Source organism: Mustela nivalis, assembly GCF_964662115.1.
Source record: "Mustela nivalis genome assembly, chromosome: 17".
NCBI lineage: Eukaryota > Metazoa > Chordata > Mammalia > Carnivora > Mustelidae > Mustela > Mustela nivalis.
In genome coordinates, this window is record NC_139036.1 from 37851812 (window position 1) to 37877551 (window position 25740).

Here is a 25740-nt window from a genome sequence, read left to right on the forward strand (position 1 = left end):
GTTTTATCACCTCTGGTTCATATCTATCCCATTTAATTTGGGGATAAATTGTTGAACTCTTTGGGATCCTTTGCCAGTGACAAAGATAAGGAACTAAATTGACTTCTGTGTTGATAAACCTCTCTGGGTGAAAATAGCCAGGTTATATGTGAAGGAATTTAGCGGTACATGTTATTAAATCCACATTCCGATCTAAAAACCATGTGTTCTTGGGATTCACGTAGACTCTGCAGCATAAGTTGCTTACCTACGCTCCTTTTGCTTCCCACCTGAAATTTATTTTCCTGTCAGTGTCTTTTTACACAGCAGCACTTATATCTTATAAACAAGCAAGTACCACATATCATGTTTGCTATATTTTTGAAGTTTGTCCACTTAATTCATAAAAGATAATTCTGACTTTTTTTTTTTTTTTTTTTTTTGGTCTAAGTCTCACTGGTTCATTTTGTTTCTGTTTTTCTGTCTCTGGCCATTCTGGATGATTATCTGTCAAGTGGGTATATGCTCAAAGGTGCAAGGAATCTGACAGTCATTCAGGGAATATATATAAATATAACATTTGTAGGGCAATTTGGCATTATCTATCAAAATAAACAATGTACAGGCTCTCTCGGACTTTTTTGCATATATGTTCAGATATACCTGTTTGCTGGGCTCTTTGCCATAGCAGATGCCTGGAAACCACACATCAGGGTACATGGAATTCTTTACAACCTTTAGGAAGGATAGGTCTATGTGTGCCTCCAGGGAGTGAATGAATACACACACACACACACACACACACACATACGTGCCCTTTTTTGTGTGCATTTTTGGGGTTTGTGAAGCTGCAAAACAGTGGTGGTCTTTAGGCTTTAGAAGAGGGATCTGGGTGTCTGGAAGAAAGCTTTTACTTTTCATTTATAGCTTCCTATCACTTTTGAATTATTTGTACTGTATATATATTGCTTTTAGTTTTTAGAAAGCATATATGAAGAGCGGCACATACATATTTTTGTTTAGATATATTTATTTGAAAGAGGGAGAGTGAGTGTGTATGAGTGGAGAGGGTGCCGAGGGAGAGAATCCTTAAACAGACACTTTACTGAGGGTGGAGCCTGACTTGGGCTTGATCCCTTGACCGTGAGATCACAACCTGAGCCGAAACCAAGAGTCCAAAAGTTGGACACTCAACTGCCTGAATCACCCAGGCACCCCAAGGCAGATATAGTTTTAACATTATTTCCAGAGGGGCATAAACTTGTGCTCTGAAAGAGACCTTGGACAGTCATCCTCATTTGAAGACTGAGAAAAGTCTGATTTAGGAAAGCATCTGCAAAGCCTGCACTAGAATTCGGGTCCCAAGGACAGCAGAAGCTTATGAATATATTGACTTGTTCTATTCTTATTCTATTTATCTAACCGATGCCCATTTCTCATTGTGAAGAATTGATTTTGGAAGACCCAATAAAAGTTGACCTTTGTAAGATAGTTCTTAAAGGAACTACCTCTGTCAGTAAAGATAAAGGGATAGTGGTAACTTTTGCCCACGGTTTGTAACTTTGGAGGCCCAGTCCCTTAAAAGTGAGTTTATTTATGAGTTCTGTAAGTTTTAATATTTGAATGAATTTGTGTTCAGAGTCCAAAACTTCCCTGTTTGATTTGAATACCTCGCTGACTCTTCTAGATTTCTGAAATTGATTTTACTGGGTTTTCTTTCCATTTGGTATCCAGGGGTTGAATAGTTGGAGAAATAATTTTTGTGACTTCAAAAGGGCTTGCTATTTAAAGGCAAAGTGTACTGTAAAAGATGTAGGAAAATTTTTTAAAGGAAGAAAACTTACATATTGAGGAGAAGCTCTCAGTTCCTGAAAATATGAGCAGTTCTTCTAACTATAAGTTGAGTCTTTTCCTGGCTCTTCAGGCCAGAAACATTTTCTCTTTAGTCAAACCAACCAAGCAGGGGTGCCTGGATGGCTCAGTCAGTTAAACGTCCAACTCTTGATGTCTGCTTGCAGCTCAGGGTCATGGGAATGAGCCCTGTGTAGGGTTCTGCGCTCAATGGGCAGTCTTTTAGAGAGTCTCTCTTTCCCTCTTCCTCTGCCCCTCCAGCCTCCGCTTGCACTTGCACTTTCTAAAATAAATAAGTCTTTTTTAAAAAAGCAAAAACAAGCAAAGAAATTGGTAGTGTTAAGGCTGATAGTTCAACATGGGACTGGAGATATTCAATGAATATTTTTTATGGTTGTTGGACTATTTGGCTGCAGCAATATAAAAACACATTTATTAATGTTATGATTAGTTGTTGGGGGGTACCTGGGTGGCTCAGTCAGTTAAGAGTCTGCTATCAGCTCAGGTCATACTCCTTCGTCTTGGAATCAAGCCCTGCATCAGGCCCCCTGCTAAGCAAGGTGTCAGCTTCTCTCTCTCCTGCTTCCCCATTCATTCTCTCTCCCTCTCCCTCTCTCTCTCTCTCTCTCTCTCTGATGAGCACGCTCTCTCTCACTCAAATAAATAAAATCTTTTTTTTAAAGATTTTATTTTTTTGACAGAGATCACAAATAGGCAGAGAGGCAGGCAGAGAGAGAAGAAGGGAAGCAGGTTCCCCGCTGAGCAGAGAGCCTGATGTGGGGCCAAATAAATAAAATCTTAAAAAAAATAAGAACATCTTGAGGATTAGAGTCAAATCATGTCTGTGCAGTTGTGATCAGTAAAGGTTTGGTTGAATTGAAAAGGAAAAAGGGTTCTTAGAGGGCCAAGAACAAAGAGTGGCACATTTATCTTTGTAACCCCACATCCTTAGGGAGGAATCCAGTCTGTATAGCCACGTTAGCTCTGTGACTGTTGTCTGAGCAATGGAATTGGATAGTCCGACAGTTGATTGAATTTGAACAGTCATGTTAGGTAACACTGGAAAGCTAGATTGGAGGGTGCCAGTGGTAGGTGTGTTTCCTGGTTTGTTTCCAGTATCCTTTATAATAATAGAGATCAATTAGAAACCTGTTAAGGTGAGAGGAAACGGCATAGAAATGGATAAATGTGGAATGTGTTAGGAAGCAAGAGTGCTGACAGGACTTGGTGATAGATAGGAACCCTAGGAAAAGAGGGTTTTTGGCTTGAGCAATTGGGTGGGGCATGGTGCTATTTAGTATTTTAGTCACGGTATATATATCTCAAATCAATATTAAGGAATGATAGAAATTGTGCTTTTTAATTCTGTGAGCTTATGGCAATAGAAAGAGAGATCTTGAGGGAAAGATGCTGGTTTCTTGGAAACTCAGGCTAGAAAATTGCTCTGGCATGTTAGAACACTAGACATTTTATTTTAAAAAATTGATTAGGTGATAAACTATGGAAAGTCTTTCTTAAAGTATTAGAACGTATGATTTGTTCCCAGGGTCAAGCCTTGAAAGTAGGCATGAGCCTGTCAATGATTAACTCAGGTCTCCCTTAATAATATTGCTCAGAATTGGTTAGAAAAAAGGTCATACTTTTCACCAGAGTTGCCACTTGAAAATGAAATGGGAACTGAAAGCTAGAGTATATAAATATATCTTCTATCAGATATTTTCCCATTTCCTACATATTGAATTGAATTGACCATGCCTGACCATACCTGATCCAAGAATCAGTCATAGGAATGATAAAGTTTTGGATTAGGAGAACTCAAAGAATTGAATTCTGAATTTAGATCCTTTCATAGCCATGCGACCATGATCCCTGAGCTTCTCTTTCCTTATTTGTAAAATACTTGCTCCACATCCTCACAGAGCTGTTATAAATCCCAAATAAGATCATGAATGTCAGAGTACTTTGGAGACTGAGGCAGTGACTGATGTTTGTGAGGAAATGGTTATATAGCTTAAAACATTTAACGCAGGATGACCTCAGAAGTCCTTTTAACCAAGACCAGGAGAATGGGGGAGGTAGTGCTTGGGTTGTACCTCTGTTGTCAATCTTGAGGCTGTGGTTTTATTAGGTTGTCATACCTAACTTTACGGACCTATTCTTAGTGGTCTTACAGTTTTTAACCGAAGTGTCTTGTGAAACAGACAGCCCCAGATACATTTCAATCCTATAAAGATGATAAAATGTAAGAAAGGAAGTTTGGTTTTGCTGTCTTATTTGGTAGTTGGAACTGTATTCCTGGTCTTTATGCCAAAATGAAAGGCAGCAAAATATGGTTAGTATTTTTGACTTTAAGTTTTCTCTCCTTTAGTTGACCTCTGGGCTATGGCATGGGATTTTGTTTGGTTAAGAAGTGAAAAGTATAAATATGCCAGAGGCTTGCTAGCAGTTGAAAGCAGCCGTTGGTCAGTCAGAGAGTGGAAGAGAAAAAAAAAAAGTTGGGAGATGACAAAAAGCAAAGGGAGAAGAAAAAACATACTTGAAAGAGGAGAAAAAGCATAAATCATTTCAAAAAGTCTCAACTTCTCTTTTTAAAAACCTATCTTTGAGTTCAGGCACTAAAAATTGAGGGATTAAAGAAGGTGGGATTAGTCTTATGAGGGCAATGAATAAAATTACAGTAGGATGGAGGACAGGTCTTCAGAGGTTAGAAGATAGGATGGTGGAGAGGAAAGAGAAGGTCCTCTATATAAACCTGGTTCCTTTATAAGGATTTACAGTCTCTGAAGATAGCCTGGATTACTATGAGTATTATTTGTATGTAAAATGTGCTTTCTTGGGGGTGCCTGGGTGGCTCAGTCTGTTAGGCGTCTGACTGTTGATTTTTGGCTCAGGTCATGATCTCAGGGTCATGAGACTGCGCCCCTTGTGGAGCTCCATGCCTAGCACTTTCTCTCTTCCTTCTCCCTGTCTCTCTGCTCCTTTCTCCCCCAATCCCCCTTTTTAAAAAATGCTCCTCTGCCTCTCAAAATTAAATAAATAAAAATAATAAAATAAAATATATTTTCTTGCTGAGGTATACGAAGTCAGCCTCTTCCTCCCTCTGCTTAAGTAAGCCCAGTGCTATGTGATTCCAGGCAACGGGGAAGAGCATTTTACCAACAAAAACTAGTTTTTTCATTATTAAGAAGATATGGGTCTGAATTCATTGGCTTTATTTGGTTTGATTCAGACAGTCTGTTTAAAATATGTCTCTGATGTTGATTTTACAAAATCATTTCTAATTTACTTTTCCTTCTGAATTCATTGTTTTTGAAACATTTTTTTAAAAGGCAAACAAAAAGTGGAGAGATTGTGATAAACCTCTCTAGCTGAAGTCCCTCTTTATTTACTTTCTCAGTTCTTTTTCCCACCCTCACTCCCCCGAGACAGCCTTTACCCTGAATTTAGTGTGCATCCTTGCAGTGCAGTGTGTGAGCATGTTTTTGTGAGAGAGAATGTGTGTGAATATGTAAATTTTGTAACAAGTCATTTGAGGGTTTTTTTTTGCTTATTGTTTTTCAAGGTCTTTCCATCTGGATGCATATAAATCTAGGTCCCTCTTTTTTAGCTGTTTAATGTTTATATCACTGTGAATATTTCAGTTTTTCCAAACCCTTTGATGGATCTTTAAATCGTTTCCATTTATTTGCTGTTACAAGACAGAACTGCAGTGAACAACTCTGCATGTGGATCCCTAAGGCTTTCCCTGTCCTCCTCTTCCTCCTCATTATTGTGACAGTTGTTCTTGCCGCTTCTTTTTTTTCCCTAAGTATCTTACCTGAATTCTGCCACTTGGCCCATCACTTTGGTATTTACATCTTCATTTGGGGGATGAGGGAGGGATGAGGAAACCCTTTCATAACTCGGAATGCCAACTTCTTTTATTAGGGTCAGAGGTTCTAAAATTTTCTTTTCCTATGGATTCTTTTTGGAATCTGATGAATTTGGCGACTTTTGCATTTCAGCGTTCTTTATTTTTATTGTCTCATATCCAGTAGCTGTTTTTCATAAATGTCAGTGACTCCTCACCTCTTCCTTTTCTCCCTTCCTTTCTTACTACTTTTTAACTCCTAGGATGCTTCCCACCCACTAAGTGTAGGACTATTCACTGACCTCAGTCCAGTTCAGGGAATTCTTGTGTTACCTTCTAAATTCAGCATGACTCAGACATAGCTGATAGTTATGAATTTCTTGGAGCATTCTTAACCTAATTAAAGCATTAAAAATATAAACCTTCACCTTATATTAGAATGATTACTGATAAATTTTGTTCAGGGACCATATGTTTCAGTGGTCAGTAGTTTTCATTTGTAAATTTTTTGTCTGGACTCTTTAATCCACTCTATTTTCTTCATTATTGCAAGGTTCAGTATATTTTTAATTTTTATGTTCCATGTCTTTTCCTCTTTAAACGTGGATGCTATTCAGAGCTTTGAGCACTTGGAAAGCTGAAGTGTTACACATGAAAACTGTTACTCTTCTCTAATAATACACTCTGCTTGCTGCAAGTGTTTGAGAAGGACTTCCTTTCTTAACTAATTTGGGCCGCCACCTCCTGTACAAATATATATTCGTGATATTTTCACCTCATGGATATGTGAACTGACTTTAAGAATTTGATAAGAATTTATGTGTGAAGTGTTTTTTTAACAGTTGATAAGACCTTAATGTTGAAGTCCTAGTAATAAGTGTAACTATGGAATATCAGATGCCTGTGTATTTTCTTGCAGATTTCTTCACGTCTTAGGATATAGTTCAGGTCACAAGTACTGTGGCTGGAAAGTAACCTTTGGATCTAAGTTTACTGCGGTTTTAACTTGAGCAGAGTGTTCCATCAGAAGTATAAGATCTGTCTGTATGCTCGGACCATCATGTCACTTGATAGGCAGCTTTGTTAAGCGAATTACTGCCCGTATGCCACTGTCCTCACTAAGTTTGAATGAAGTTCTTTACCTGCTCTTTATCACATCAGTCCCGCAACTTACGTTGGAGAGAAATGTTCCTACTTTAAATCTTTCTTTAGAATAAGTAAGGAGTTTTGTTTTCCCTTTCTCTCTGGACACTGCTATAACAATTTTTGGTACCTAATTCAGAAATCATTTTTTTTTCTCTGTAGTCACCTTCTTCTCTGTAGTCACATTTCATTGGGATACATAAGAGAAGCCTTCTGCTTCTGTGGGAGTAAAAATATAAAGGACTTTCTTCTTGAAATTATCTTTTGTTTACAGAAGTCTTTTTAAAGACACCTTTTTTTTCTTCTATTAAAATAAAACCTCATTTTAAAAAACAATTGTCCTGGGGCACCTGGATGGCCTAGTGGGTTAAGCCTCTGCCTTCGGCTCAGGTCATGATCTCAGGATGCTGGGATCAAGGCCTGCATGGGGCTCTCTGCTCAGCAGGGAGCCTGCTTCCCCCTCTCTCTCTGCCTCTCTCTCTGCCTGCCTCTCTGCCGGATAAAATCTTAAAAAAAGAAAAAAATGGTCTTGATGAAGTCCCAAAAGTTCATTTTTGCTTTTGTTTCCTTTGCATTTGGAGACATGTCGTGAAAAAAGTTGCTGTGGCTGATGTCAAAGAGATTACTGCCTGTGTTCTCCTCTAGGATTTTGATAGATTCTTCCCTCACATTGAGGTCTTTTATCCATTTTGAGTTTATCTTTGTGTGTGGTGTAAGAGAATGGTCAAGTTTCATTTCTCTATACATAGCTGTCCAATTTTCCCAGCACCATTTACTGAAGTGACTGTCTTTTTTCCACTGTTTATTTTTTCCTGCTTTGTTGAAGATTATTTGACTGTAAGAGTTGAGGGTCCATATCTGGGCTCTCTACTCTGTTCCACTGGTCTATGTGTCTGTTTCTGTGCCAGTACCATGCTGTCTTGGTGATCACATCTTTGTAGTAAAGCTTGAAATCAGGCAACATGATGCCCCCAGTTTTTTTCTTTTTCAACATTTCCTTAGCAATTCAGGGTCTCTTCTGGTTCCATACAAATTTTAGGATTGTTTGTTCCAGATCTTTAAAAAATGATGCTGTAGCATCATTGCTATAGCAAATGGAATCCATTCTCTAATTTCCCTTTCTATATTTTCATTATTAGCGTATAAACAAGCAACTGATTTCTGTACACTGATTTTGTATCCTGCCACGTTTCTGAATTGCTGTACGAGTTCTAGTAGTTTGGGGGTGGAGTCATTTGGGTTTTCCATATAAAGTGTCATGTCATCTGCAAAGAGAAAGAGAGTTTTTGACTTCTTTGCCAACTTGGATACCTTTTATTTCTTTTTGTTGCTGTTGCTAGGACTTCTAGTACTATATTGATCAACAGTGGTGGGAATGGACATCCTTGTTGTGTTCCTGACCTCAAAGGGAAGGCTGTCAGCTTTTCCCCATTGAGGATGATATTCGCTGTGGGTTTTTCATAGATTTTATGAAGTTGAGGAATGTTCTCTCTATTCCTGTACTTTGAATCATTTTAATCGGGAACGGATACTGTGTCTTGTCAAAAGCTTTTTCTGCATCAATTGAGAGAACCATGTAGTTCTTCTCTCTTCTCTTATTGATTTGTTCTGTCACATTGATTGATTTGTGAATGTTGAACCACTCTTGCATCCCATGGATAAATCCCACCTGGACATGGTGGATAATCTTTTTAATGTACTGTTGGATCCTGTTAGCTAGGATCTTGTTGAGAATCTTGGCATCCATATTCATCAGGGATATTGGTCTGAAATTTTCCTTTAAAAAAAAAAAAAAGGAAAGCTTAAAAAGCCTAAGTAAAGGAAGCAGTCAGTCTTCATGCTCCATCTTATCAGAAAGCTCCCATAATGGGTAGACCAGTACACAGCTGCACCAGTGCGCTGGAAGAGAGTTCCCGCCTCCCAGGAGTTTCCCAGAATTGTTATCACTAGCATAGGGACTGCACACTTGGTAGTGGGAAGATGCAGCTTAGTTTGCATCAGCTCTTTATAGCCTTACCTTATCCATGACTTACTAATGCTAATAAACCTGAAACTTTTAGTAAAACAAACTTTGTTAATAACTTTGATATAGAGGGGAAATTTTTTTTTTAAGATTGTATTTATTTATTTGAGAGACAGAGATCACAAGTAGGCAGAGAGGCTAGCAGAGAGAGCAGGGAGCCCGATGCGGGGCTCGATCCCAGGACCTGGGATCATGACCTGGGCCAAAGGCAGAGGCTTTAACCCACTGAACCACCCAGGTGCCCCACTTTTTTTTTTTTTTAATGTATGGAATAACGTCTAATCTTTCAAGAATGGAAATCCAAAAGAAAAAGAGATTAACTCAGCCATTTATTGAATAAATGTTTATTTCTGGCTTCCCTTGTGCCCAACACAGTCTGGGGACAAGCAGACAGGCATCTGCCTTTCAGGCGTTCCAGACACAGTAGGGTAGATGATTTTATGTGCTAGAGAAAAAAATGAAATAATGAAAGAGGAATAGGATTGTGGCTTCGGGGGAGGGAGGGTGATATTTTTAAGGGTGTCAGGGAAGGCCTCACAGAGATGGTGACTATTACAGAAAGACCCAACAATGGTGAGGGAGTGTGCCAGGAGAATATCTAGGGGAAGAGTTACCCAGGTAGAGAAAAAGACAAGTACAAAGCCCTGAGGCAGGAATGGGTCTGTTCTGTATCAGGAACAACAGCAAAGATGGGCAGTTTGACTGGAACATAGCGAGCTCAGGAAAACGTAATTGGAGGTAAGGCCGGAGAGGTAATGAGGTCCTATTGTGCAGGCTTTTTTCAACCATTACAAGGATTTTGGCTTTTACTCCAAGTAAAGTCACTGGAGGTTCTATCAGAGGCTGCGATTAAACTAAAAAAGGCAGTACCAAAAAATACTGTATCTTGGCTTTGCTTTCAGAAGCTTTTGATTATTTTTTATAATAATTTGGGTTTTAACTAATGGCTTCTGGTGAGTAGCCATATGTAGATTTAAACATTTGTGTCAATATTGTAGATTTCCCTGAAATACAGATCTTGAGTATTTCATTTAAATTTAAAGAGAGAAGGTATGATGGGAAAGTCTGTCTGTAGGTGTTCATTTCTGGGTGGCCCTGCTTTATTACTGATTTCTCCTTATGAATTGCCTGGGAACAAAAAAATAAACAAGGGTATATGCTTTAGATGTAGGAGGATAGATACATATATGTATATATGTGTATATACATATGTAGCTACTCTATTTCAATGTATGTCTTGAATGTTTTTATTATGAAATATAAACAGAAAAATATATAAAACATAACTATAGTTTAAAGATGAATTATAAAAAGGAAGTACTATATAACTACCAATTAGACCTAGAAATATATCATTCACAGCACCCAGAAGCTTGTTACATTGCGTATTTCTTCTAGATCATAACCCATACTCTTGTAGAGAATCTGACATTTATGATAATCATTTTCTGTATGATTTTACAACCTAGAATTCCTTACAAACCATTATAATTTAGTTTTATCTGTTTTGGGGAATTTTCTATAAATAGAATAATACAATATGTGTTCTTCCGTGTTTTCTTTTAGGACCTAACAGTATGTTTGTAACTTTCAACCATGTTGTTATGAGGAACAGTGGTTTAATTTCACTGCCATCTAGCTTCCTATATGAATGTGCCATAATTTATGTATCCATTCTACTTGATGTTTTTGGCTGTTAAGAACAATGCTGCTATGAACATTCTTATTTATGTGTGCTGATGGATGTGTAGGAATTTCTCTGGCCTGTTTTTGTGAGTGGAATTGCTGGATCTTTAGTTTTATTAGAAAATAAACTGTTTTTCAAAAGTAGTCATATTAATTTGCCCTCTTACTTGCAGTGTGAGAGGTGTCCCTGTTCCACTCAATCCTCATCAGTATTGTCAGACTCCTTACATTTTGCCAATCCATTGGGCCTGAAAATGTTCACTGTAGCAAACTGAGAAACCAAAGCCTTAACACTTGGGGAAAAAAAAAAAAAGAGAGAGAGAGAGAGAGAGAGAAAGGGACTATAGGTATTGGTTTCTGTTTTAAGATTCACCAACATTTGGCATTTATATTTCTTAAGGTTGATTGGCATCTTCCACCTAGGAATTCTTACCGAGTCTTAAGAGGTATCTGTCTGTCTACCCTCCAGAGGGTCAGGAACTGTGTCTGTCTTCACCGTCGTCTTCTTCTTCTTCTTCAACACTGTGTCTTGCACAATTGGTGTTGAGTAAATATTTGTTAAATGAATTCACCCTGATTCTTGCTACTCTTAAATCTTCTGATCAAGACTGGCCTGTTTTAGCATCAGTAGTTGAGGACAGTTTTTGGTGAGGGCTCCTTCCATTATTGATAGTAACTAGACTGGTTTATGAAAATAAGAGAAGCTTATTTGTAGGTGTATAAGTAAAAGTTAATGTTTAGATTTTCAAGAAGAGATTCTGTTTTTATGGAATCAGCCAGTGTATATATACTACTTTGTTTTCCCACAAAAGGAAAGAGAGTGCTAGAATTTTCTGCTTATATTAGGCTTCCGGAAGCCTGGCAACCACTCTTATCCCTGTTTCTGTTTTGAGTAACTTTGTAGGTTATGGTAGATAATTAGGGTGGTGGTGATGTTTAGCCAAGACATCTCAGTCTTCACCAGGAACCTCTCTGTGGTAGCTGTTCGTTAAAAATCATAGAATACATTGCTTTGCTTAAGTGTATCTTGCTTTAGTGTAACTGACCCACAGAGCACTTTTTATAAAGGACATTTTATATAAAAACAAAATAATTATTTCAACAGTCTGTGAGGTAACTGGCAGATGTGATGATGACCCCCTCTTGTACGTGTTGATACAAAGCAATCCATCAGTTTCATTTTTGCTGCATTCATCGGCCGGTTGATTAAAGGAATTAGCTTGGATTTTTTGGACTTTATCATATCTAAGTATAATCTTTTTGAGAGATGAGTAAAAAAATAGAATATCCAGAACTAGTGATAAAATATAAGAATGGTGATTTTGACTAGGAAATCCTAGCAAACGTATTACCTGCTTTTGTAAGGTTTTCCCTTTCGGAATAGCCAAAATGAGTAAAGACTTGTATGAGATTCAGAATCTGGGTAAGTCTGATTCATCGTCTCTATTTCCAACAGAGGTTTCCTGTTAGACCAGACAAATTAGAGTCTTCCTACTGACTTGACTTGGTGAGTTTTTACATAGTTTTATTTTAAACATAGTTTAAGATCATGAGGAAAAAAGCAGAATGAAATGCACAGAAATATTTACCATGATTTTAAAAAATGCACATCTTGAGTTTCATTTCAGTGCAAATGGTATGTAAAGTTGGAAGTCATGGAAGGTAAACATGTAAGGTTTGGGTTTTTTTTTTTAATAATGGGCATTACAAATGATGTTAAATATTTTTCATATGTGACTTCAAAAGAAGTTTATTCTAAATATTCGTTCCTGGAGTTAACCATAGCTATTCGTTCAGATCTCTGGTGACTGCAGCGTATAATATAAGGCTTTACACTAATGGTGGAAGGGAGAAAAGTTGGGATTTACATTTCCGGTGGTTGCTAATGCATGATATAGAGACCTTAGAGTAAGGTGATTTTTCTCCCTAGAAAAAAGATTGTCAGAGAAATGAGGAATTACAGTTTATAAAAGGAAATAAAGTAAGTCATGGGCTTCATTTTACTCTGTTCAAGACATTTGATTCTGAGCAGATTGCGTTTGTGTATGAATGTAGAGCTCATCTCTTTATGGGTAACTTAAAAAAAAATGTTTCTGCCATTCAAGCCAGCATCTTAAAAATTTTACTGTATCCTATGAGATTCATGCCTCAAATGTTTATGTATGTTTTTGTAGAGTTTTATTGGGTAAAATAGGTATTACTGCATTTTAGTTTTCTTTTTAAATCTGACACAAATTGTTGGGAGCCAGGAATTTCTGTTAAGACAGACATTCTGTCTAACTTTCCCCTGTTTTGTCTGCCTGTGTGGTTTTACTTTTTCCTTGTGTCATGAATTTTGGAGTGAACATTTAAAAACAGAACTTCCTGCCTGCCCTTTGTTCCATTTAGCTTAGTTAGAACCTTAACATTAACATCAAAATTGGCTTATTTTTAATAACTTTAGAAGAAGAGGGAATTTATTTTCTGCAGATGGTTTCAAAGTAAGGAGCATGGACATGGCTCATGTGAACAGTCATCAGATTTTTTCTGGTAAGACTACAGTTAAAGGAGATTAAAGCAGAAATACACTTCGATCTCTCTTTCGTAGTTGAAGGGAGGTCTAAGAGTCTCTTATTAAGAACAGAATCTCCAGAGAATACCAAATTCTGTAATGCTAGACAGTAGTAATTAATACTGAAGTGGATTGGTTGCCTTTGTAGTATACCAAATTTTCTGGAGTAAATGGGTCTTTTCAGCTTTGAAGTTAATGAACTTAGTCCACAGAGTTTACCCTAAGACCAGTTTAGATGATCTTCTTTGCTGTATATTCCTTGAGCTCTTTCTGTAGCCAAATTGTGTTAATAAATATTTTTAAATGGTTCGATTAAAGTATAGATGGCTGAGGAGAACAGCATTGTTGAATTTGGCTTCTAGAAAGGCCAGAGGACCTTGTGGGGTTATGCAACCTCTGTCTGTTTGTTTCATGAAATGAGTCTTCTGTTTTTGAATTCCTTGCAGATTGGACACACTTAAATTGTATTAGGGCCAAGCCTTTCATGTGTTTACTATTCGAGTTTTATAAGGTTCTTCGTAGTTTGTAGTTGAGGGAAGAGGGTGAAAAACTGTAACCTCCCAAATCTTGAAACAGCTTTGAGAATATAATTATATAATAAACATATCTTCTTAGCCATAAGGTTTTTTCCCCTCTTCCTCCTCCTCCTCCTTCTTTTTTTAAATTCTGTTCTAGCTCTTGTTTTAGAATGAATTTTCTCAACCTAGAGGAGAAATCTTTGATAACACGTGGGATGTGTTAAAATCTTCATCTTTCCTAAGTTTGCTCTTTGTGGCCCTAGAGATTTTTGTCCAAGTCATCAGTGGAATCAACACATTATTATAATTTGTGAAAAGAGAGAAATTGCTGATTATTTGGTTCTGCCTATTTAACTTCATTTCTAAAGGTGTTTTCCTTTGGAACGAGATCCACTTTGAAGTGAAATAGCCCCCTTTATAATCAGATTTGTTTACTGATTTGGATTCCTGTCTTTCCATTACAGACATCTCCCAGATGATGGGTTTTGAAAGTGATGTGTGGAGAAGCTTAATCTAATGAGCTCTTTTTTTTTTTTTTTTTTTTTTTTAAGCAGATGGAGGAGTTTTTTTGTTTTGTTTTGTTTTGTTTTCTAGCAGGGTTTCAGTAATTAACAACAGCAACACATCACCTGATTGTATTAGCCCAGAGTTTGTGAAACCTATGCTTGTTGTAGCCATGATAGGTTGTGCTGGATCTCCCTCATCCAGGTGGAGACAAGATGTGGATATATAGATGCATTTAACTCAGTCATTTTTACCTAAATTAAAAAGCAAAACAATTCAAAAAGTCTTGAAAAGATGCTATCCTACAGGACTATTGAGTGGCACCTGCCCATTTTCAGGACAGACTTTTGCTTTTGGAACAGAGAGAGCATGCTTTGCATTCTCCCTGGATATATTTTTGGGGTAGTGAACTATGCTAATATGTCTGTGTAACAGCTTTTATAGAATTGATAGTTTTTAGGGAGAGGGAGATTATTCCCCAGCCTTTAACTTAAATTGGTGATAATTTTTTTTGGCTTTTTCATTTTTCTGGTAACTGGAAGAGTTTCATCCAAAGTGAGAATTATTCCATATTTTAACCTTTGAGCTGGCTGCAAAGGTCTCCTTGGGGACAAGGACACTTTGCAGTTATTTATAACCCATGGAGAAGGGCAGTAAGGCTGGAAACAGCCAGCACACACTAAGGTTTGGGAGCCAGTGTTGTTTTGGTTATCCTACTGCTTTCCATGACTTGAGATTCTTTCCTATACCTTCTTGTTCATCTTCATCTTGGCTTTGAATGAGTCTTACTAGCCAGGCTGTTTCTGTAAATCTCCATCTTATAACACTTAGATTGAGGAGAAGAAGGTCGAGTAGCCTTTTTATGTAATGAAAGTATATCTAATCCTGACGATCATTTCAGTGTCTATGCTTGCCTAAGATAGTTGTCAGCTGGGGAATCTTAAAGGTACTGACCTGCATACATACTAGTATACCTGTTTCTGAGTTTTCCTTAAATAACAATAGTTGCAAGAATAATTCAACTCTTAACTAGATAAATATTTGGCTATGGCAGAAATATGTTCTACATATTAGCCTGGTATAGAAAAAACTTAGTTATGTGTGTAGGCATGTTTCAGGGGTATGTCTCTCTCTCTGTATGTATACATGGACATGTTTACATGTGTATATATTTAATGTTAAATATGTTTTCTCTACATGTCAATTTTAAGGGAATCAAACCATGTCAGATATGAAAATTTAAGGTCAAATCTAAGTAAAGATGCAAAGGATCTGCCTCAGTTTTATCAATACATTGGAATTTTATTATATAAGCTTCAACTTGAAAAAACTCGGAAGGTCTAGCCTGAATTCCTGACATGATCAGGATTGCCCTATTCTGGAAAATGTGCTTTCTTTGCTGTTGTCTTATGCATTTAGAACTCCCCATTTAGCTGTATAGGCTTATCTTATCTCCCAAGTTTTCTTGGAATTTTTTTTTTAATCGAAGAAGAGTATCGTTTTGGAACATATTGAATTTACTTAAAATTGGAGTGAGATGAACTGATACTTTTCTTTTTGAAAATGTTCTATTGTTTTAAAAGTGTGCCTGGATTCCTGTAGCTGTTATTCACTCAGCAACTCCCTAACTTTAACCTTCTAACAGGAGTTCATTAAGGAAAAATATGAACCCCAAAGACAGTAGTCTAGTTATTCAACAATAATTTCATTGAACAAATATTTACTGAGTACCTGTTATAATACCATGTTAGGTATGGGGGATGCTGTTCTCTGATTGCGCTTAATTTCTGGAGGGGGGAAGACATTAGACAGGTAAGAAACTTGAAACAAGATCATTTCAGGTAGTGATAATGAAGAAAATAAAATAGGATAATGTAATGAGAGGGGCAGCCTGGAAGTAGGGAGTCAGGGAAGGCCTCTCTCAAGATACTATACTTGATAGAACACTTAAATGACAAGGAGCCAGCTATGAAAAGATCTGAAGGCAGAAAGAGCTTTCCAGGCTCAGGAAAGAGCCTGGTGTGCTCTCTAAGTAGAATTAAAGGCCTGAGTGACTAAAGCATAGGGACTGTGAAGGGTAAGTGTTAGATGAGGTCAGGGACATAGACTGAGGTTTTGGCAGTCATGACAGAGGTAGATTTTACTCAAATAGCAGTGGAAACCAATGGAGAATTCCTATCTTGTCTTCCATAAGGCTCTGGTTTATAAGCCATCACATCAGTTAGAAAAATTAATTGTAAAGCCTGCTAATGGCTTTAAAATTTTTTAAAAATTTTATTTGAAAAGATTTATATATTCACATAGTACAAAAGGGAAATACAGTGGAAAGTTCCTTTCTACCCAAGTACCCTGGTTTCCTTCCTTGGAAGTAACCAGTGTCCCTGGGGTCTTATATAACTTTACAGAGAATATTATGTATATGTTAAAATAAATAATATTTTTTCCTCTTTAGATAGAATCTCCCAATTTTTAACAGATTTTTATTATATTGTCTATTTGTATCATAATTCATTTACTCAAACCCTTGTTGGACTTTCAGGTTTTTTCCATTCTTTTGTGATTACAAATAATACCACGGTGAAAAAACCTTTTATATTTGTCATATTAAATATATTAGTAAGGTAAATTTCTAGAAGTGAAATTGCTAGATCAAAGGGTATGTGCATTTCTTATTCATTCTGATATACATTTCCCTTCATGCAGAATCTAACAATTTATACTCTAATCAGAAATGTTCTCCTTACTCTGAGCAAGTGTTATCAAACATTTTGATCTTTGCCAATTCACTGGGTGAATCAGTGTGTGGTTTAATTTGCATTTATCTTATTATGAATGAGAGTTGAACATGTTTTTGTATATTTCAGAGCCACTGGTATTTACATTTCTGCAAATCATGGGCTGTTCTTTGCCCATTTTTCCAGTAGGCTGTTGACTTTTTCTTCTTGATCTTTAGATTCCCTTAATAGGAAATCCTTTTGTTAAAGAATTAAAAAAACAGAAACAAATAGTGTTGTATGTCAGTTATATCTCAATAAAGACAAAAGCAGTCATCTTTAAGTTGTAAATTCTATAAAGCATGAATCTGATAAGGAATATAAGAGAAACCCCAGTCTTTCCTTTGTTTATTAAGGTCTCTCTTGATTGCCCTTAGTTTCATTATAAAAGAAGTGTCTGTTTTTTAAAAAGAAACAAAAAAGGTACATTTAGTATTTTGTTAGACTAGATTGAATTGCAGTAACTTTACCTATGACAGATAGATTACCTAAGTCATTCAAACCTTGCAACAGAGGAAGTCAGTATGACCTGTAATAATCTATCCTTAGGGTAATGAGAAGTTCCTATGTTACAGGCTGTATATTATTGAGGACACTAAGAGGAGAAATACAAACATTACTTTGAGGTCACATTATTTTCTCAAAAATGAATATATACAACTCTTCCCATAGTTTTGTGATTTATTTATTTTTATTTATTTATTTATTTTTGGTCAACAGTCGTTTTGACATCTTCTGTTTGGGTAAATGCAACATCTCTCAGGGTTAAGATAGTATGACATTGGGATTTTTCTTTACTTGGAAACTGTACAAGGCTTTAAACCAAAAGAAAAAAAAAATAATAGGCTTTTAAAAAGTCCCTAATAAACCATTCTTTTAAGAAGCTCTGTTCCCAGCCATCTAGCTTGTGCATGTTTGTGCACTATGTTGAACCACATGAAATTGCCAGTTTGACTAGTTTTGGCTGACAAAACAATTTCATGGTTCAGTCTCATATTATCTCCTTCCTGTAATTATTATTATTATTTTTTAATTCCTGTACTTTTTTTTTTTTTTAAAGATTTTATTTATTTATTTGACAGAGAGAAATCACAAGTAGATGGAGAGGCAGGCAGAGAGAGAGAGAGGGAAGCAGGCTCCCTGCTGAGCAGAGAGCCCAATGCGGGACTCGATCCCAGGACTCTGAGATCATGACCTGAGCCGAAGGCAGCGGCTTAACCCACTGAGCCACCCAGGCGCCCTAATTCCTGTACTTTTAAGACCAATGGACCTGTATAGCTAACTTACAGATACCATGTATGTGATATGCCTGTGTTTGTTGCTGATATTCTTTTTTTTTTTTTTTTTCCCCTTCGCTGGTTGACTGGATTAGATTGAAGATGGAGGAATGCTTATGGGGAATAAAAGAAAGATAAAAAAGAACTGTAGAAGCTGTCTTTGTAACACTTTTCAGAGAGTGTTCTAGCCTAGCTGTGCATATATTGTAGGTTAAACTATTGGGACGTTTCTCTCCATTGTAAAGGGAATTCATCTTCTGTCCTCAAAGAATCCTGATTACATAAGAGTTTAGTTCAAATTACTGATTCATGTTTTCAAAATGAAAGAAATTTTATCCGTTCTCTTTCCCCTTGTAGAATGAAGATACAGTTGGTACTGGATGAGAACCTTAGTTTTACCAAGGCTGGTACTTGAGAGTGCCAGGCTAGGAGTTTTTGGCTTTCTGTGTAACTCATCCAAAAGAACAAATTAATGATTCTCATTACATTGCAAATCTAATATACTCAGCACTGTTCCAAGGGCTCTTTTAGAGATATGTGAGAGAAACAAGCAGAAAAGTTAATGAACTAGAATGCAACTGGGTAAGTGTTTCAGTCATCAAAGTATTTTTGCTGAATGCCTTGTTTAGGCAGGCTGTGCTAGGTGATAAGGGGACACAAAGAAGAGTTACAAGTTCCTTTTAAAGAGCTTCAAGTCTACTGAAGGCAACAGAAGTGTTGATAGGTATAAAAGAAGGCAGAAAAGAAGTACACTGTATAGGCTTGATTGAAAGTATCATGCATATGCATCATGATAGCATTAAAATATTTTCTTTTTTATTTTTGTCTACTCTCCAGAGTTTAATGTTCTAGTTAGAAATCATACTATATTGTTTGACTGGAGTCTCTTGGCAAAAATAATTAGCAACTTTATGAACTAGTACCTGCTATTGGTTGCCAACTTGATACTACCTTCATTGTAATTTGACCAGTTTTACCGTTGACAGATATTTTGAAGTATATTTTTTTGTTGTGGCTCAGAAGAGGTGTTGCTGCATGGGTCAGGATTTAGTAAACAGGAAAATAAATAATTGATATATAACAGACATGTTCAGCCTCAGAGTTTTGTCAGCATACTGGGAAGTTTGCTAAGCTTTGGAAAAGAAATTTCTCACTAGACAACTTGGTCTTGTCCTAACTTGTTTAAAAGCCAGGGATACTATATTTTGGTCCTAGTTGCCTCCTAGAAAGGGTCTCAAACCATGATCCTCAAATATACCTCCCCTTTTCTGAAATTGTTTTCCTGCTGGGCACCTGAGCAGTTGGCATGAAGAGCTAGAGAGTTCATGTAACACTAGGCTACTTTGCTGATGAACACTTTGCCCATGGTGCCAGCTATGAGTGAAATTAATTAGACTTGTGCTATCCTAGTCAATTTCCCTCTCAGCAGGTTGTGTGGTTAGAGCTCCTCAGAGTCTAAGGCGCATCTTCCAGGGCTACTAGCTGCTGGGTTAGAAATTCTTTAAAATTGGAATAAAAGTGATATTATTAAAAAAGAAAAGAAAAACCAAAAAGACTTGGCTACAAAATAAATGAGAAGCAAAAAAGATAGAAAAAATTGATCTAGACCAAAGTAGTATTTTTTTTTCTGGTTTTAATAATGGACCATGGTTCAGTAACAACAATTAAGCCATTAAAATAAACTTTTTTAAACTTGTCTTTTTTTAGGCTTAGAGAATCCTTAAATTAATTGTTAGATAAATTTGAAGTATTTTTTTAAAACTTCAAAATAAACTTAAGTTAGCATTTTAAGATCCCTCAGTGTAGAGCTGTACCACACACCTCTGGAGCCAAATTTTATGCTCTTAACTAATGTGTAAAATTCACATCTTCATTGTCAATCTGCCCAAAAGATAGTTTTAAGTGGGAATTTTGAAATTTCATTCTGGCTCCTACTGGCAGTAATGGTAAGTGGGATTTGTAAAACTGCCTAAGGTGCATTTACTCATTACTAGACAAACAGTTCTTGAGAATGTGTTTTCCATCAAATGGAAGCATACCTTCATCACAGGTGATCAAGTGTAGCGTTTCGTTTCTTGAGTATATCATGGAATCATGAATTGCACAAACCAGGGAGCCCCAAATGCCACTCTGTCGCTTAGTTTGCTAGCTTAAGTGAAATAGCATGTCATGTATATAAAACTGTTAACTCCTATCTGTGATTACATGGGATGCTTTAGTTGTAAATGTCTGTAGGATAGTGTTTAAAACCAGTGGGGACTTCGGTAATACCAATGGTATTACTCTGTAGGGATACAGCTGTATCCTGTTAATCCCCTTTCATGCCTATTACTTAAGTGGCCAGCAAGTATGTGTAAGTTGAGTGATTTTTGTTGTTTTTCATTTATACCTCTTTCTACAAAGGATTTGAGGCAGTTTCCAGAAGTATGTAACATATAAAAGAGTAAACAGTTGAGTGAATAATACTTTGCTATATATATATATATATATATATAGCAAAGTGAATAACTGAGCACCTGGATGGCTCAGTTGGTTAAGCATCCAACTTTTTTTTTTTTTAAGATTTTATTTATTTATTTGACAGGCAGAGATCACAAGTAGGCAGAGAGGCAGGCAGAGAAAGAGGGGGAAACAGGCGGCAGAGAAAGAGGGGGAAATAGGCTTCCCTCTCAGCAGAGAGCCCGATGTGGGGCTCGATCCCAGGACCCTGAGATCATGACCTGAGCCGAAGGCAGAGGCTTAACCCGCTGAGTCACCCAGGCGCCCCAAGCATCCAACTCTTGATTTTGACTCAGGTCATGATCTAGGGTTGTGGGATCAAGCCCTGCATCCGGCTGCACCCTTAGCAGGGAGTCTGCTTATCCCTCTCCTGGTCCTCCCACTGCTCGTTCTCTCTAAAATAAATGAATAAATAAAAGTAGAAAAAAGAAAATAATAAAGCTATTGTAGAATGAACATGTGATCCTAGAGTTTCAAGAAATGGCTTACATATATGTCTCATGGCTTCCTAGTAGCCAGGCAAAGGACCACATGATCTGTTTTATCCATATTGTCTATGCACAGCTGAAAACAAACCAGGTGTTCAGGAAAGAAATTTCTCCCTTGGATATTATAAACCAGTGTTTGATGTAATGGAATACGTCCTTGCACTATTCTTACAATACAATATATATTTTTTAAATAAAGCAGAACAGTAGGAAAAATGGTATATACTCAAGAGGCTATCATCCTAAACTAACAGACATATAGGTATTTCCATATTTGCTTCAGATCATCCTCATTTTCTTTGAAAAAGAAACAGGAGAGAGCAACTTGAGATGTCTTATATCCTTATCCTGGCCTCATTCTTCTCCCCGGCTCTCCCATTGTGGATCTGATGCATAGCTTGTCAGTGTGTTTTGTTAGTTCTATTGAATGCATATATTATATCTGTAAATAATATATAAACCTTAAATTTGCGTAAGTAATGTACTGCACATGACATTACAAAATTTCCTTTTTTTTCATTAGCATTGTGTTTGATCTCATCTCCATGGTGCTGCTGATCTAGTTCATTAATTTTAAATCCTGAAATATAGTTTTCCATTATAATGGAAATAACCCAATTTAGTTTTCTGTTTCCCTCCTAATGGATTTTTGGTTTGTTTCTAGTTTTTCATTGTTACAAGCGGTGCCACACTGAGCAGCCTTCTCAGTGTCGTCTTTTGCCCACGTGCAGGGTTTTTCTAGGGCAGTGGTTCTTAAAATGTGGTGCCAGGGCCTGAACATCAAGATCACTTGGGAACTTGTTAGAAGTGCAAATCTGTGGGCCTAGCTCAAATCTCTGAATCAGAAATTTGGGGGATGGTGGCCAGCAGGTGATTCAGATGCACACTGATGTTTGAGAAACCCCTACACTAGTGCATGTACAGTAAAAGCAGAGTTACCACGTTTTGGGGTGTGTGTGGACACACTGCATACAGAAAGTTCCTGCCCCAAATACACATCCTAGTTTACAGTCTCGCCATCAGTGTAGGAGAGTCCCCATGGCCCCACACATGGTGTGGTTGATTTTTTTTCTTGCTGGTCTGAGAGGTGTAAGACTTTAAGTGCTATTTTATTTCCTTTTGTGTGAACAGTATTTTTACAGGGTAGTTGTCCTTTTTCTTGTGAATTTTGTAGAAAACTTACATATCAATTCATAAATTATCCCTTCGTCATGCATTGCAAACTCTTTTTTTTTTCCCAGATTATTTTTTGGCTTTATTTATGGTACTTAAAAATTATAACCAGATTTACCAATGTTTTGAATGGCTTTGTGTTTAGAAAGGCCTTGGAGGGGGGACGCCTGGGTGGCTCAGTTGGTTGGACGACTGCCTTCGCCTCAGGTCATGATCCTGGAGTCCCGGGATCGAGTCCCGCATCGGATTCCCAGCTCCATGGGGAGTCTGCTTCTCTCTCTGACCTTCTCCTCGTTCATGCTCTCTCTTACTGTCTCTCTCTCTCAAGTAAATAAATAAAATCTTTAAAAAAAAAAAAAAAAGAAAGAAAGAAAGGCCTTGGAGGGGAGAAGTTGGACTTGGATTTGATATACTGCTGGGACACCCTCTTGAGATGTACAGCAGTTATTTAAAGGTGGCCTGAGGCTTATGAGACAGGTCACAGAGAGATTTGGGAGTCATTTGTATAAAAGCAAAACTCTGACACTGGGGGTGGATAAAATGAGAGAATGTAGATCGAGAAAATGATGGCAAATTAAACCATGGAAGCAACACTGGAGAAAGAGACTCCAATAAGAGAGACAGAGGAATGATCAGAAAACAGAGCAAGGAGAGGAATCTGGAAAATTGGGTAGTGATAGAGTATGTAAGCAAGGAGATCTCTAATGCTGCAGAGAAAGGAACACATCTAAGAAGGGGGGGAATGTTGCCCTTCAGGAGAGCAGCCAGCACTGAATTGAAGAATAGAAGACTTCTCTTAAGAAGTTTGCACTGCAGTGTAGGAGATGAGACAGTAGTTAGGGAGGTAACAAGGTCATTTCCTTTTAGGAGTGGACTGTTTGTACCCCCAGAGAAAGGAGCCAGTGGCAGAGTTGTATGTGGTGTTCACTGTGCTGTCTTCTCTTTGGCAGCCTTTTCATGGATGTGCTTTATCTGCCCTTTGAGAAGATTCATTTGGTAAGATAATATTAGGAATTGGGGGGCTCCTGGAGGTCTCAGTTGTTAAGCATCTGCCTTTGGCTTGGGTTGTGATCCTTAGGGTCCTGGGATCGAGCCCTGCATCAGGCTTCCTGCTCAGAGGGAAGGTTGCTTCTCCCTATCTCACTCCCCCTGCTTGTGTTCCCTCTCTCACTGTCTTTCTCTCTCTGTCAAATAAATAAATAAAATCTTGGGGGAAAAAAAAAAGGAATTGAGCAGAGGATGGAAACAGGGTGATAGAATTGTGAGCAGGAGGCTGCTTCCGATTAGGTGGTCTTCTCAAGGTTAACACTGAATGCTAGAGCCATTTGAGTGATATGGTAGAGCATTCCAGGGCAGGAGACACAGTTTCCAATCTGCAAGGTCAAACGGAAATAGGATAGTATACCATTAATCTAATAAAATCCTCATGCTTCTTGGGTCAACTAGGGTGAAGAGAGAACAGAAATCTTTGTCCCCTGACTTTGGAGATCTTGTTTAACCTTCAAACTGGCGATGTCAAGGGTTCCAAGTCCTCCACCTCCGGCAGAAATGTCGAGTGGCCCTGTAGCTGAGAGCTGGTGCTACACACAGGTAAGTTCATATTATCACCCTGTAAATCATGTATCTTGGGAGGGTTTGGGTGAATGAAGGGAAGAAGATTTCTTTTCTTCATTAGGTTTCCTGCTTTCTCTAGGACATAACTGTCAAAGAGCGGATAAAGTACTTGTCAGCTTTCCATTCCTTGGTTTTCCACATGGCATCTGAATGTACTAGGCCAGTGGTTTTTCACTGGAGGTTGAAAGCAGGGGGAAATTACTGAAACTAGATCCACTCACAGCCACCTTGATGGAAATATGTTCCTCTTTGGGCAACTCACAGGAAACCAGGTTTGAGGTTTGCAGCTCCAAGCAGTATCATCAGCAATTGTCAAACACTGCTCTGAGCAGAGGCTTGTTTTAGGTACAGCTTTATTATCTGCTTGCCCACCCCTGTCCATGCTTTTCTCACTTTCCACCCAGTGTTTCTCAGAAGTGGAGAAATGTTATGAAAGCAGTTGGTCACTGTGAGATTTCTTAAAATGTGGGTGAGGGACAGAAAAAGCTGAGCCACCGTGCCGGCCAGACAGAGCTATCTTCCTATGGGACTCATGCAGATGGAGGGAGGAAGGGAAATGATTATTTGATCTGCAGCCTGTTTTCCAGGTTGCTCACTTCCTATTTAATTTCTTGGTTTTCTGTCAACAGATCAAGGTAGTGAAATTCTCCTACATGTGGACCATCAATAACTTTAGCTTTTGCCGGGAGGAAATGGGTGAAGTCATTAAAAGTTCAACCTTTTCATCAGGAGCCAATGATAAACTGAAATGGTGAGGAAGACTATCTCTAGCTGTTAAAGTTTTTCTAAAAGTTACCTGTTTTGACTAGAACGTAGGATCCACGAAGGCAGAGACATTGTTATGTTCTTCACGTATTCTCTAGTGCCTAGAACAGTGCCTGGAACATGATAGGTGTTCATTGTAAAAATGTATTTTTAAAGACTTACTTATTTAAAAGAGAACATGAACAGAGGGAGAGGGAGAATCCTCAGGCAGATGCCTCCCTGAGCACAGAGCCTGACCCGGGTCTCGATCCCTGGACCCTGAGATCATGACCTGAGCCGAAATCAAGAGTCGGCCACTTAACCGACTGAGCCACCCAGGTGCCCTCACTGTATATTTGTTGAATTAATTCAGTGAGTAATATCAGGGATCAGCAAACTCAGATGGCTGTAGGGTAATATAAATGAGTAAAGAGGGCCAGTGTTGTAAATGATGTTCATACATGGTGTGAGTGTTGAGTGACCTTCTAAAAGGGGTGGTGGCTGCTCAGCTCCAGCTCTCTGTGGCTGGGTGTGGATAAAGGCTGACCATTGTCATATTTGCTGACTTTTTAAGAAAAGCAAGAAACTTAGATTTTAGCATGAAAATTTCAACTTTAAAGGCCTGCTTTTAAAACAATGAAGGAGATTTATTTGCTTATGTAACCAGAATGCCCAGGGTGTAGGGTGGTTTTGAAGGTAGTTTGATCCAGCAGCCCAGTGGTGAGGTTAAGGACCCCATCTCTCTGTTCTCCACACTGTTGGACATCTCAAGTCAGTTTCCCTTGTGGTTAAAGGATGACTGGCAATAGCAATGGGTATAACCCACTACCATCCAACAGAACTCTTTGAACTTTCACTGAATTAACTCTGTGGCCAAGAATATGTCCTACATGTACTGACTGGCCTAGGTTTGGGTTCCCTCCATTAATCTCTAGAGCCAAGGGGAATATGATCTGAGAGTCAGGGTCGGTCCCAGCCAAACCATGCATCCCCTTGAAGAGGCGCTGGCAGTTAAGGATACAACCATAGGTTTGCTGCCAGGACCAGAACACATGTGTGCCAGCCA

At 38.0% G+C, this 25740-nt stretch overlaps 1 protein-coding gene across 2 annotated transcripts in view; it reads left to right on the forward strand.

Moving 5' to 3' along the window:
* The window catches only part of SPOP (speckle type BTB/POZ protein), a 58426-nt gene that overhangs the window by 14051 nt on the left and 18635 nt on the right, over positions 1–25740 (forward strand). The window contains exons 2-4 of one of the 2 annotated variants that reach the window (XM_082704716.1): positions 11989–12039; positions 23763–23906; positions 24560–24681. In XM_082704716.1, the coding sequence (XP_082560842.1) occupies positions 23829–23906; positions 24560–24681 (200 nt within the window). In that variant the 5' untranslated portion in view covers positions 11989–12039; positions 23763–23828. The remainder of the gene's footprint in view (positions 1–11988; positions 12040–23762; positions 23907–24559; positions 24682–25740) is intronic. The other variant, XM_082704717.1, reaches the window with a different exon arrangement.